The sequence below is a fragment of the Bison bison genome, unplaced genomic scaffold (assembly GCF_000754665.1).
Source record: "Bison bison bison isolate TAMUID 2011002044 unplaced genomic scaffold, Bison_UMD1.0 scf7180017864322, whole genome shotgun sequence".
Classification (NCBI taxonomy): domain Eukaryota; kingdom Metazoa; phylum Chordata; class Mammalia; order Artiodactyla; family Bovidae; genus Bison; species Bison bison.
The window spans coordinates 420,780-433,863 of record NW_011494894.1 but is presented as its reverse complement, the minus strand read 5'-3'; the positions used below and the strand labels follow the sequence as shown (position 1 = coordinate 433,863).

Here is a 13,084-nt window from a genome sequence, read left to right as displayed (position 1 = left end):
ATCCAGCCATCTCATCCTCTGTCATCCCCTTCTCCTCTTGCCCCCAATCCCTCCCCGCATCAGAGTCTTTTCCAATGAGTCAACTCTTTGCATGAGGTGGCCAAAGTACTGGAGTTTCAGCTTTAGCATCATTCCTTCCAAAGAACACCCAGGACTGATCTCCTTCAGAATGCACTGGTTGGATTTCCTTGCAGTTCAAGGGACTCTCAAGAGTCTTCTCCAACACCACAGTTCAAAAGCATCAATTCTTCGGCACTCCGCTTTCTTCACAGTCCAACTCTCACATCCATACATGACTACTGGAAAAATCATAGCCTTGACTAGACAGACCTTTGTTGGCAAAGTAATGTCTCTGCTTAGTTTTCTGAATGTTGAGCTTTAAGCCAACTTTATCACTCTCCTCTTTCACTTTCATCAAGAGGCTCTTTCATTCTTCTTCACTTTCTGCCATAAGGGTGGTGTCATCTGCATATCTGAGGTTATTGATATTTCTCCCAACAATCTTGATTCCAGCTTGTGCTTCATGCAGCTCAGTGTTTCTCATGATGTACTCTGCGTATAAGTTAAGTAAGCAGGGTGACAGTATACAGCCTTGACATACTCCTTTCCTGATTTGGAACAAGTTTGTTGTTCCATGTCCAGTTCTAACTGTTGCTTCCTGACCTGTATACATATTTCTCAAGAGGCAGGTCAGGTGGTCTGATATTCCTGTCTCTTTAAGAATTTTCCACAGTTTGTTGTAAATAGTCAATAAAGCAGAAGTAGATCTTTTTCTGGAATTCTCTTGCTTTTTCAATGATCCAACAGATGTTGGCAGTTTGATCTCTGGTTCCTCTGCTTTTTCCAAATCCAGTTTGAACATCTGGAAGTTCAGGGTTCACGTCCTGTTGAAGCCTTGCTTGGAGAATTTTGAGCATTACTTTACTTGCGTGTAGTTAGTTATTCTGAATTGAATTAATTAAGGAACTGCATTATGCATTTGTCTTTCTTATGGCTTCACAGCATATAAACTCACTTATTGGGTAAGGGAAATTCCCCACCATATAAGTCTTGGTAGGAAGCTGTAAAGACCTGATGCTCTATTGCCAAGGTTCCTGCCATCTAGGGTACACGCAGTGGTCTGGACTCAACTAATCATTTTCATTCTGGAGAATAAATTGGAAGGCAGTGACAGCAAGAAGTAGTGATATCTGAGAATCCGTTCTGATGATACAGCAATGACCACAGCAGTATCCAGTTTCCAGGGTGCACTGTAGCAGGGATGTTTGCCGTATCTGCTCCTTTGACAGCAACATAAGCTGTGGCAGCGAGCAACAGTAGCAGTGGTGAGCATGTCTTCCCTGGGCTAATTCTGTGCATGGTTTGGGCTATAGCCTTTGGTTGGTCTCTAGCCTCAGCTTATTCCTATCCATCTTTTGAACTTAGTTTTCCAGCCTTTTCAATAATTGTGTGAGGTACCTCTGTATTAGTTATCTATTACTACATAATAAATCTAAACTCTGTGACTTGAAACCACAGTTGTCTGCCATCTTGACCAGATTGGATGGTCTGAGATGGCCTCATTCACCAGCTACAGGTCGCAAAGACTTTCACCGGAGGCACTGTGGTTCTCCTCCTTCTGACTCTGTAGCAGTCCAGCTTGGGCTTGTTGACATCATGTTCTTAAGGTTCTGCTGCTGCCGCCAAGTCGCTTCAGTCGTGTCCGACTATGTGACCCCATAGATGGCAGCCCACCAGGCTCCTCTGTCCCTGGGATCCTCCAGGCAAGACCACGAGTGGGTTGCCATTTCCTTCTCCAATGCATGCTTGCATGCTAAGTCGCTTTAGTCACGTCTGACTCTTTGCAACCCTATCGGACAGCAGCCCACCAGCCTCCTCTGTCCCTGGGATTCTCCAGGCAAGACCACGAGTGGGTTGTCATTTCCTTCTCCAATGCATGCTTGCATGCTAAGTCGCTTTAGTCACGTCTGACTCTTTGCAACCCTATGTACAGCAGCCCACCAGGCTCCTCTGTCCATGGGATTCTCTAGGCAAGAGTACTGGAGTAGGTTGCCATTCTAGCAGCACCCAAAAGAAGACAAGCCACCAGCATATGAGCACTCTTAGCCTTTTGCTTGCACATGTTTTTTAATGTCTCATTGGCCAAAGCAAGTCGGATGGCCAAGCCCAGATAGGTGGAGAAATAAACACCTGCTGATGCAAGGAATTGGAAAGTTGCATTGCAAAGGGGCATGCCTACAAGAGATGAGAGAGGTTATCACAGCCTTTCTTTTAAATCAACAATTTAAAAAAATCAATGATCTACTTATACTCATTGTGTTTTCAATAAATTCTTTTTTCTACATAAATCAGCCAATCTCAGTTTATTGTTGTTCAGTCACCCAGTTGTGTCTGACTGTTGGCAACCCCTTGGACCACAGCACAGCAGGCTTCCCTGTCCTACTCCATTTCCCGGACTTTGCTCAAACTTGTATCCATTGAGTCAGTGATGTCATTTAAACATCTCACGCTCCGTTGCCCCTTTTCTTGCCCTCAATCTTTCCCAGCATCAGGGACTTTTCCAGTGAGTCGGCTGTTCGCATCAGATGACCAAAATAATGGAGGTTCGCCTTCAGCATCAGTCCTTCCAATGAGTATTCAGGGTTAAGTTCCATTAAAATTGATTGGTTTGATCTCCTTGCTGTCCAAGGGTCTTTAAGGAGTCTTCTCCAGCTTGCAGTTAATATCCTTGACTGCTGTCACACACTGAAAGAGCAGCAGTAGGCAAAGTATTAATTTCATCTTACAGCCCTCCCATACAAGGGCTTTTGTACAAGTCCCTGTTCAGTGAGGCACGTGCACAGAAGTTACAGGTGTGGGATCTGAGGCTCACAGGGTTTCTATGGCGTGTCCAAAGTCACATACCTGTGAAGCACCCGGGCCCAAGGGCTCTGTCTCGGGATTCTTCGCTATACTAAACTGACCTAGATGCAAGATGTCTTTCTTTTTCTTTACTTTCTAGTTCCAAAGACCTTTGTAAGTGTGTCAAGGTATAACATTCAAGCACTTCACAAGCTAGGTATTTTCTTTGTCCTTTTTTTTGGATTTTGTTAAATTGTAGTTTGTATATGGAATTAAGCAAACAACTTAAACAACCAGACTAGGTAATGCCCACAAGAAATAAATGTCAGGTATTTTCTAAAGTCAGATTATTTCCATAACTAATAGTGAATATTTAAGTATATTTTCATTGATTAGAGTTTTAGTATAACCAGATAAACAGTTTGTAAAACAGACTTAAATTTAGTGTGTCTAAATTATCCCTAACAAAATGGGCCTTAAGCGTGTAAAATACCTAAGAAAAATGCAAATTAAAGCAACACTGAAATATTTTTCTAATCAATCAGTTTGGCAAAGATTCAGAAGTTTGATAATATGTTGTGTCGACAAGGGTGTGGCTAATCAAAAGCTACTCTCATTCACTGCTGGTGGGAATGTAAATTGTTAAACTTCAGCATAGGTAATTTGGAAGTACTCCTCAAAATTATAAGTGAAAAACATAGAGAAATTCCACTTCTTGGAATTTATCCTACTAATTTAGTCTCACATTTGAGAGATGATATGTACATGGTTATTCATAGCATCATTAATGTAGTAGCAAAATATTGTCCATCGTTGGAGATGGAGTACCATAAGAAGGTCCATCAATAGGGAACTCATTAAATAAATTGACACACAACTGCAATAGCAATCAGTGCAGCTTACTAAAAAGAATATATGGCATGGAATAGTCTCCATGACGTAATGTCTGGGGGAAATAAAGCAGGATGCGCAGCAGTGTATATAACAGGAAAAAAGAAAGGATTTTGCTTACAAATGTGTACACTCTTTAGAATGATACGCAAAAAATATAACCTTAGGTGGTTGAGGAAGACTTTTCACTCAGTAACTTTTTACCTTTTTCCTACTATTGGTTGAACTTTTCAAATCAAGTAAATTTATCATAGTAAATTATTTCTAAATAAAAAAACTAAAAATAATAATTTTATCCCTGAAACAATTGACATAGAAAAATGCTCACAAATATTATATTTTAAAGGCAGAATATTGACAGTATCTACTTATCCTGATTATGAATTTTAAAACTGTATGCATAGGGGAAAAGATTTTTTAAAGTATACAGAAAGCTAATTAAAAGGTTATGCTGGTTTGTGAGTTTAGAGACTTTTTTTTCCTGTTTTTTCCCCCAAGTTTTCTTTGACATCTCAATGAGAAAAAAAGAGAAAAGCAAGTTCAAAACATACTTGTAAATTTATAGATGAGTTGTCATTGTCCATATTACATGTACAAGGGAAAGAATGGAGAAAATTACAATTTCCATTGTTTTGTGAAAAAAAAATCATCGTTCATCTTTCACATGTTTTGCCTGTTGAAAAACCACTGAGGCTTTACCTACACTAGTAGTTTTATGTCAAAGTGGAAATCAGTAAAGTGACCATATGTCCCAGACCACCTGGGGTAGTCTTGGTTTATGCCTGTTGTTATTAGTAACAGTGTCCCCCTTCAGACCTCAAAAAGTGTGATTGCCCTCGGTGTAAAAGACAAGGTTATAGTTGATAGGAATCATGGAAAAATAAACAGGGCAGAGAAGGACAGGAATGAAAGACCCTGCTGAGAAGTTGAATTGGCTTTAATCTTCAGATTCTTCTTGATGTTAAACTCACCTATAACTGAGAGCTTCTCTGCTATAAATAAAAACATTCACAGCATAAACCTTATGTTACAGAATTTCAAGTGTGATTTTTAACTATAGGATAGAACTTAACGTATAAAGCACAAAGCTGGTGCATAACTAACAAGTTTATATGACCTCAGTGGCAAGATGCTTAAGATCTTTAGGCTTCAATTTCTTCTGTAAAAATAGTATTGAATCAAGATCTCCAAGTCCTCGCTAGCTCTAAAATCATAAATTCTTACATAAACCTTTTGCAGTATAACTATATGCCAGCAATTGAGGTGGGAAGAGCAAACTTAAAATTTTTGTTTCTCTTTTCTCTCCTCTCTTGAATGAAAGGTTTTTATCTGACAAGAAGCCTTGTAATGATTGTGTTTTAATGAGAATTCATTTGAATGTTCAAGATACAATCTTGGCTTTTGCTGTGTTTCTTAGTCAATTTTTATTAATATTTGGGGGGGACTATTATGTTAATTTTAGATCTTAATCATTCCACAACTACTTAGCATATACTTATTTTAAGTATGTGAACAGGAGAAAAAGGGATGGTTTTGTATATTGATCATAGGGTAGAGGTAGAAAATTTTGTTGAAATTCATTGTTAGAGATTTTCTCTTGAAAATGATAAAAAATGAACCTATAGAATGAACTGCTTTTGAACTGTGTAAATTAATTAAATCTGCCCTACTTTTCTTTGCTTGTTTAGGAAATGTGGGTTCGTCCCCTAGATCCTCTGATTTAGTCAAATTAGCCCAAGAGTGCTGTTACCATAATAACAGGGGCATTGCAGCTCATGGAGTGAGAGTCCTAACTAATATAACTGTATCTTGTCAAGAAAAAGGTAAGTTTGATCAAGACTGATATTATGTATGAACTTTTAGATTGGAGTTTCACCAGAGTCCTGTTTGTATTTCGTTTTTTAATCCCTTATTATTTTTAGGCTGTGTGCTTTTATCTATTAGTCACCTCCTCCTGAATGTTCTGAGGGCAGATTTTCTCAAGACTACTTAATTCTTTGGGAAAAGAAAATGAGGACCTTGGGATTGGGAGTGCAGAACTGAAAGGTTTTATGGAGCATTGCCCATCTCCTCCTATTGCTTTACCTTTGCACATATGGTGCTATGGATAGAGACTGCTTATAACCATCCAGTGATTATCAGTTTGCTCACTTGTTTAAAAAAAAAAAAACTAGAAAATTTAGGGGAGAAAAAGCATATGAAATTATTGAGAGGCTAAAGTAACAAATAGTTTTCACCTGGAGGGCAAATGAATTAACAGAGCAATGTAAATTAAATTGTCATGGAATTTATCTCTAGGTATCTATAGCATTAAATGACTTGCATAGTCAAGAAGGATGTACGTAGAAAATAATGCATATATTTTATTGTATTCTTAACATCTTTTGACCTAAAGAAATTCATGCTGGTGTTCAAAACTAGGAATGCATTCTGGATGTTTCATCTGTTTCAGTGCTTATTTTGATATTTGTTAAGGATCAGCAGTCCCTCTTATCCCCACTAGGCTTTAGCACTGCTTGTGACTAGTACCTTTGTTTTCCCAGCACCTTGATCTTCACCAGACATTGTTTGCCAAGCTCTTACACTGACTCAAAAGGCATTTAATTTGTTTGTTCATTCTGATTTCAGTAACTCAGTTTTTGGCGTAGTAATAAGTATTATCTACCACGTAACACAGAAAACCGCTCTGTATTCTCAAAGCTGACATATATTAATATTAACCTAAATGTAGTTTTATATATATGTATATATACATACACACACAGAACTTTAGAGAAATTTTAGCTCAAAAGTAGTGAAAAGATGATATAGTACTGGTATTACATGAGACATATAAAGGGTTTATTTCTTTATGATCTGACTTAAAACACTAGTAAGATAAAGTGGGATCTTGATTATTTCTAGAAAGCATTTCTACCTCAATAAGAAGGTTGCATCCTAGGTAAAAATGGACCTGTGTAATGTTAGACTAGTTTGGAAGATTTGACACACGCCATGTCGATACGTGGTTTGCTGTTCTTAGTATTCTTCCTGGCTAAGCCGTCTTGTATTTTCTCGTCCTGAATGTTTTTTCTTCTGTGTGCGTTCTGTGTGTGTGTGTGTCAGCTTCTCTACTTGACCATTAAAAACGCAGTGTTTTCCCTCTAGACCTTTTGGCACTGGAACAAGATGCTGTCTTTGGCCTGGAATCCCTTCTGGTGCTTTGTAGTCAAGATGATAGCCCAGGTGCTCAAGCCACTTTAAAGGTGAACATCAGCTATTTTAATATAATGCCTGTTTTCACTGCCGGAAGTGTAGATGGCCAGTCTCTCTGTAAAGGGTCAGATAGTAACTATTTTAAGCTTTGCAGACAATGCACTTTTTGTCACAACTACTCAGTTCTGCTATTATAGGGAAAAAAATAGCCGTGGACAATGTATTTTTTTTAAGGGAAGGGTTAATGGTATGACTGTGTTCTGGTAAAATTTTATTTGCATAAACAGGCAAGATTTGGTCAAAGTGCAAGAGTTTGTCAACCTCTGGCTTAAACAAATATTTGCCCTTGATCTTCACTTTCAAAGCTAGTATTTTGACTGTTGTTATTCCAAAAGACAGATGAAGTAAAAATTTGAGTTTGGCCTATTTTGCCATCAGTTGAAAGTATTTATTAAGTTGTAATAGATATTTATGATGATCCTAGATAATGTAGGACTTCCCTGGTGGCTCAGACGGTAAAAGCATCTGTCTACAATGCGGGAGGCCCAGGTTCGATCCCTGAGTTGGGAAGATCCCCTGGAGAAGGAAATGGCAACCCACTCCAGTACTATTGCCTGGAAAATCCCATGGACAGAGGAGCCTGGTAGGCTACAGTCCATGGGGTCGCAAAGAGTCGGACACGACTGAGCAACTTCACTTTCACTTAGATAATGTAAAGCAAAGTTAAACAGACAGAGCTCCTGTACTTTTGCAAGTTTTGTAATCTGAGGTAACACTGATAAGGTCACAAAGAACTAATGAAATTACTGCAGCGCAATTCATAACTGTGTGAGTGTATATTAGTTTATACAGTATAGAAGCCCTAGTGTTAATCCACTCACCGAGCTATCATCTTAGAGATAGTTAAACATTTTAAGGTGAAATGAGACTATTATTGGAGTTAAACATGAAAAGTAATATTTGATGGCAGAAAATAATTAAGAAAAGTAGGACTGAAAGAAGTAAAAGGCTGTTAGACACTGGAGAATGTAAGAACTGTAGCTTGTTTAAGGTATAGTTTGAGAAAAATCATGACTTACTTTAGCATGTTAAGAAAAGGTATGATGTGGTTATAATGATGAATAATAAAGATGCTGGTACTGTTAAACAGAAGCTGATAATCAAGAGGTGGTGAAGGAAATAGGCACCGTGTGATTGGCAGATCCCCAGAATCCCTGTGGGACCACAGTACATTTTTTGTGCCTACCAACAACCTTCTTGATTCTTCCTAGTAATTTTAGAGAGTTACTTTCTTTAAAGCTTCACTTCATACCTTCTAAATGTAACTAGTCCACTTTCTATTCAATATGCAGATTGCTCTGAACTGTATGGTGAAGTTGGCCAAGGGCAGGCCCCATCTCAGCCAGTCCGTGGTTGAGACCTTGTTGACTCAGTTGCACAGCGCTCAGGACACTGCCCGCATTCTGATGTGCCACTGCCTGGCCGCCATTGCCATGCAGCTGCCCGTGCTGGGCGATGGGATGCTCGGTGACCTCGTGGAGCTCTACAAGGTGATCGGACGATCAGCCACAGACAAGCAACAGGAGCTTCTGGTAAACAGCTACTTTTCAAACCTCCCGTGGATGAATGGGTTCCAGTCTAGGGAGGATTATCAGTAATCCAAGAAGTCAGCAGGTTAAAATAATTAGCTAAGACCAGGAGCATGCTGAAGTGAAAATAGGGTGGGGACCTGGAGCTTTTTGGTGTTTCCATTTTAGGTATAGAAAGCCCTGTTTAGTTCACATGTAAAACAGCTTTCTTCCTGCTGCTGCTGCTAAGTCGCTTCAGTCGTGTCCGACTCTGTTCGACCCCATAGACGGCAGCCCATCAGGCTCCACCGTCCCTAGGGTTTTCCAGGCAAGAACACTGGAGCGGGTTGCCATTTCCTTCTCCAGTGCAGGAAAGTGAAAAGTGAAAGTGAAGTCGCTCAGTCGTGTCCGACTCTTAGCAACCCCATGGACTGCAGCCTACCAGGCTCCTCCGTCCATGGGATTTTCCAGGCAAGAGTACTGGAGTGGGGTGCCATTGCCTTCTCCGGCTTTCTTCCTAAGTCCTGTCAAATCAGCTTAGTGTAGCCAAAGCCTTCAATCTGATATTTTTGCTTACAAAGGACAAAATGAAACTGAAGGGTTTGTTTTTATTTTTTTCCTCTTTTCTACAAAGCAAATAAATAATGAACCAAACCTTGTTTTGTCCTTCCAAAAATATAAGTAAAATGACCTAGTGATATCAACGACCATAAGAGGAATTAAATCAATTCCTCTTTGCCAGTCCAGGACCTCTTTAGCTGTTGAGGATCCAGTTTGGGTTTCACTGCAGTCCTGGCGTTGGAAAAGGTACATGCTTAGAAAAAACCCAGAAGGCATGGAAGTTGTGTAATAATGTTTACTTGAAAGTTCTCCAGGGCTGAGAGTAGACTGCATGCTAAATAGGCATAAATTGGAATTAAGCTTCAAAGTAGCCTCTCCATATTGTTTGTGGTCATCTGATTATATGGCTTGGGAAAAAGCTTAATGAAATTACTTCCTCAAGCCCATTTTATGTTTAATCCTGCAGGGGGCATTATGTAAAAGATCGCCCCCGTCTCATCATTTGCTATCAGGAAAGGCTACCCTGATGTCTTAAGTGGCAGTGGTCGTGGAAATCATGCATTTTTCACAGTATGTGTGGATCCTTGTATGTGTTGGCTTTGGAATACTGAGAAGCAAGTAGCCAAGTCTGCTTTTCATTGAAGCAGCATTGTCAATTAATGTTCTTTATCCCTTTCTTTTGTTAGTACTATTTTAAAAACAACTTTAAATTATGACACAAAATATTCAAAAACATATCAGGAAAAATATGATGAGAGGTCTTGCATCCGTCACCTAGTTTAAGAAAAAAACGTTGCTAGTACAGTTGACCTGTACCTGCCTGTGTATCTCCCTGATGGTGTCTTCTTCCTTCCTGTCAGCATAGGTAACCACTATCCCAAAACCGGTGTTTGTCATTCCCATACGTATTGTTCTATATTTACTGCCTTAGTATATTTCCTACATGATATGCAAGATTTTTTGTATGTTTTAACTTTATATGTTATCGTACTACATGTAATCTTTTGCATTTTGCCTGTTTTATGTGAATCTATGTTGATTCTATATTGATAAGAGTATTTCTGGTTTATCCATATCACTGCTCTATAGTTTTTCATTGTGTGATTATATTAATATCATAGTTTATCCATATTAATGGGTATTGTTTCTAATTATTTGCTGTATACACAAAGTAATGGAATAAAGTGGAAATTTATTAAGTGTCAAAGGAAGACAAATGTTGTTCTTTTTCAGTAGGCTCTAATTAGTTTTTCACCCTTCTGGGTAAAGTTATCTATAACATTGGGTAGAGTTAACAATTTCCTTGACTTTGTTCTTGCTTGGTGTTAGGTGAGCTTGGCCACTGTGATTTTTGTAGCCAGTCAGAAAGCACTGTCTGCTGAAGTAAAGGCAGTAATAAAGCAGCAGCTTGAAAGCGTTTCCAATGGATGGACTGTCTACCGGATTGCCAGACAGGCATCCCGAATGGTACGTACTATCCTTCGGGAACTGGGTTGTGAAAAGGGCAGATTACGAGCCTTTAGGTTGTGCGATTGTTCCTCCTAGTCAAAACTAAAGATGAAAGTGGAAGTACTTTTTAGTCATGGGATTAAAAGGTGATGAAGGAAAGGACCTAATTTTTAACATACACACATGAGAACAATATATACATTGTTAGGGAGAGATTCCACGGGAATTCCAGAAATAGGAGCTTCCGGCTGTAGGTTGTTAGCAGCGCCTTCAGTTTATCGTGTGCTCTCGGAAACACAGCTCCTTCCCACTCGTGTTTCTGTCCTCCCCTTTCAGCTTCCCACGTCTTTCTTCCCTTTTTCTCCCCCACCTTATCATTCCTATACTGGGCAGGACAGTGAGCATCCCTCACCCCCAGGCATTAACAGGCATTCACGTCCCCCCCTCAAATCCCTCCCTCTCCGTCAGTCATTTCCAGGGGGCACAATAATACTTGATGGAACTTGACTGGACTTCTCCCCACCCTACTAAATAGCTCATACGAAAATGACATACAATAAGGATGTATACTTTCTAAATCTTGAACTAGAATTCTAGACCCGGGTTATAGATACCACCATTCGTTTTCTCTTTGGAACTTTTTGGTACAGAACTTCAGGCATTATGTTACGTAAAAGCGGCTCAGCATATTTTCTCTGAAGAGCTACTTTGACGGAGACTCACACAGTTATATAATGTGAGGAATGATTGCTAAAACTTTATCCAGGGTTTGAATTTCTCTTTTAGCTGCTACATCAGGCAGTTCAAGTGAAAGAATCTCATCATGCCCCTCATTTCTCCCTCCCCCCACTTTTTTTTTTTTAGGGTAATCATGACATGGCCAGAGAGCTTTATCAGACTTTGCTGACTCAGGTTGCCTCCGAACATTTCTACTTCTGGCTGAATAGTTTGAAGGAGTTCTCACATGCAGAACAGTGCCTCACTGGGTTACAAGAAGAGAATTATAGTTCAGCACTTTCTTGCATTGCTGAGTCTTTAAAATTCTACCACAAAGGGATTGCTTCCTTAACAGTGAGTGCGCTTAATTCTCCTTTGGTGATGATGACTTGTGAGAATGGTTTCTTTTTTCTTTTGGGGCTATTCTCTTTTAACCTTGAAAAATTTGCTGATACACATGTATTTGGCAGTATTAAAATAATGAATAGGACCTGGAAGTAGATTATTAACCCCTCCCCCACTTTTTACTGTTCCTAGATTGATGAACATTTATCATTTTGTTTGTATCAAGTATCAGGTACACATGTGAAGAGAATTGCTGAATCCATGCAGGAGGGATAACTGGAGGTGGGATCCCCCCTTTCCAGACTCCTATGAGTAAGACCCCAACCTGGATCACTACTGTTGTCAAATGTGAACCCTCCACCCCATCTTATACCTGGCAGCTACTTACTAGAGTTTCTTATTTTGTAAATAAAGAAGAAATTATCTAGGATGCCAGTATCTCACCTTTTATCCCTCTGTGATGTCTTCCCATTCCAAATTAACAATCAGCCAGCTACTACCATTTCCATTTTTTTTCCTGCCAAGAAAGAAAGAGGGGTGCAGAGAGAGCAGATCCTTAACATTTTCTTGAAACCAGTTCTATTTCTTAAGTAAGTACCTGTTTCCTAAAATGTGCGTTTTATATATTAATGCAAGGACTTTTTCCCCTGAAGAGTAGAAAGTTTGTGTAATCACCATTAAGCATGTTTAAAGTATTGTCACTTGACTTTAAAAATTATATGTATATAGATGGGGCCATAAAACTTTTGGTATCTGTTTTATATTTATCACATAATCTAAAATGTTTTTAATAGTGGGCCATTCAAAGAGAAGTGTTGCAAACAGAACAGAGAACAAACAGATGTCACAAGACAGACTGTTCAGATAACTGTGGGTGCATATCTTTTGAGGAATGATTTTAGGGGGCTGGGATTGATTGACTACTGTTTTAAAACAGGAATATAGGAGTGGCTCCCCTCCATTTTAAGGGGTAGCACTGACTTCTGTGGTTCTCTTCCCTTGATTATCCTGGGAAAAGATCGTTGTTGCCTATATCCGGCTAATAAATACCTCAGAAAATCTAAAAGTACTGTTACTGGCTCTAGTCAGTAGAATTATTTCATTTTCTAGTTGATGTGGAGCAGAAAATTGTTAATCACTTAGTACAGTGAACAATAGGAACTGTGGTACAGGCTAACAAAATAGTGAGGCAGGTAGCATTAATATTATGGAAAAAATCTTATCGAATACTTAATAGTCTTAATGATTTGTGTGGTATGTGTGTTTAATGAGGTTTGGCAGTAATTAAGAAGTGAATTCTGATGTAGGAAGAAAGCAGCCAATTGACAGACAAAAGAACCTTGTCTTAGCCTCTGTTCTGCAATTAACACATTGTGACCTAAGGCAGGTTATTGATCTTCAAATCATCTTTTGAAATGGAGTTCCTTTATTCAGCAGACTGTAAGCACTTGCTATGTGCCAAACACTGCTTTGAGGATAAAAGAATCAGGAAATAATTCTTCACTTGAGAGCAGTCT

At 39.1% G+C, this 13,084-nt stretch overlaps 1 protein-coding gene across 1 annotated transcript in view; it reads left to right on the top strand.

Moving 5' to 3' along the window:
- INTS7 (integrator complex subunit 7) overlaps positions 1-13,084 on the top strand; it is an 83,136-nt gene that overhangs the window by 46,511 nt on the left and 23,541 nt on the right. The window contains exons 9-13 of the mRNA XM_010853021.1: positions 5,421-5,555; positions 6,880-6,977; positions 8,280-8,519; positions 10,386-10,523; positions 11,370-11,576. Coding sequence (XP_010851323.1) covers positions 5,421-5,555; positions 6,880-6,977; positions 8,280-8,519; positions 10,386-10,523; positions 11,370-11,576 — 818 coding nt within the window. The remainder of the gene's footprint in view (positions 1-5,420; positions 5,556-6,879; positions 6,978-8,279; positions 8,520-10,385; positions 10,524-11,369; positions 11,577-13,084) is intronic.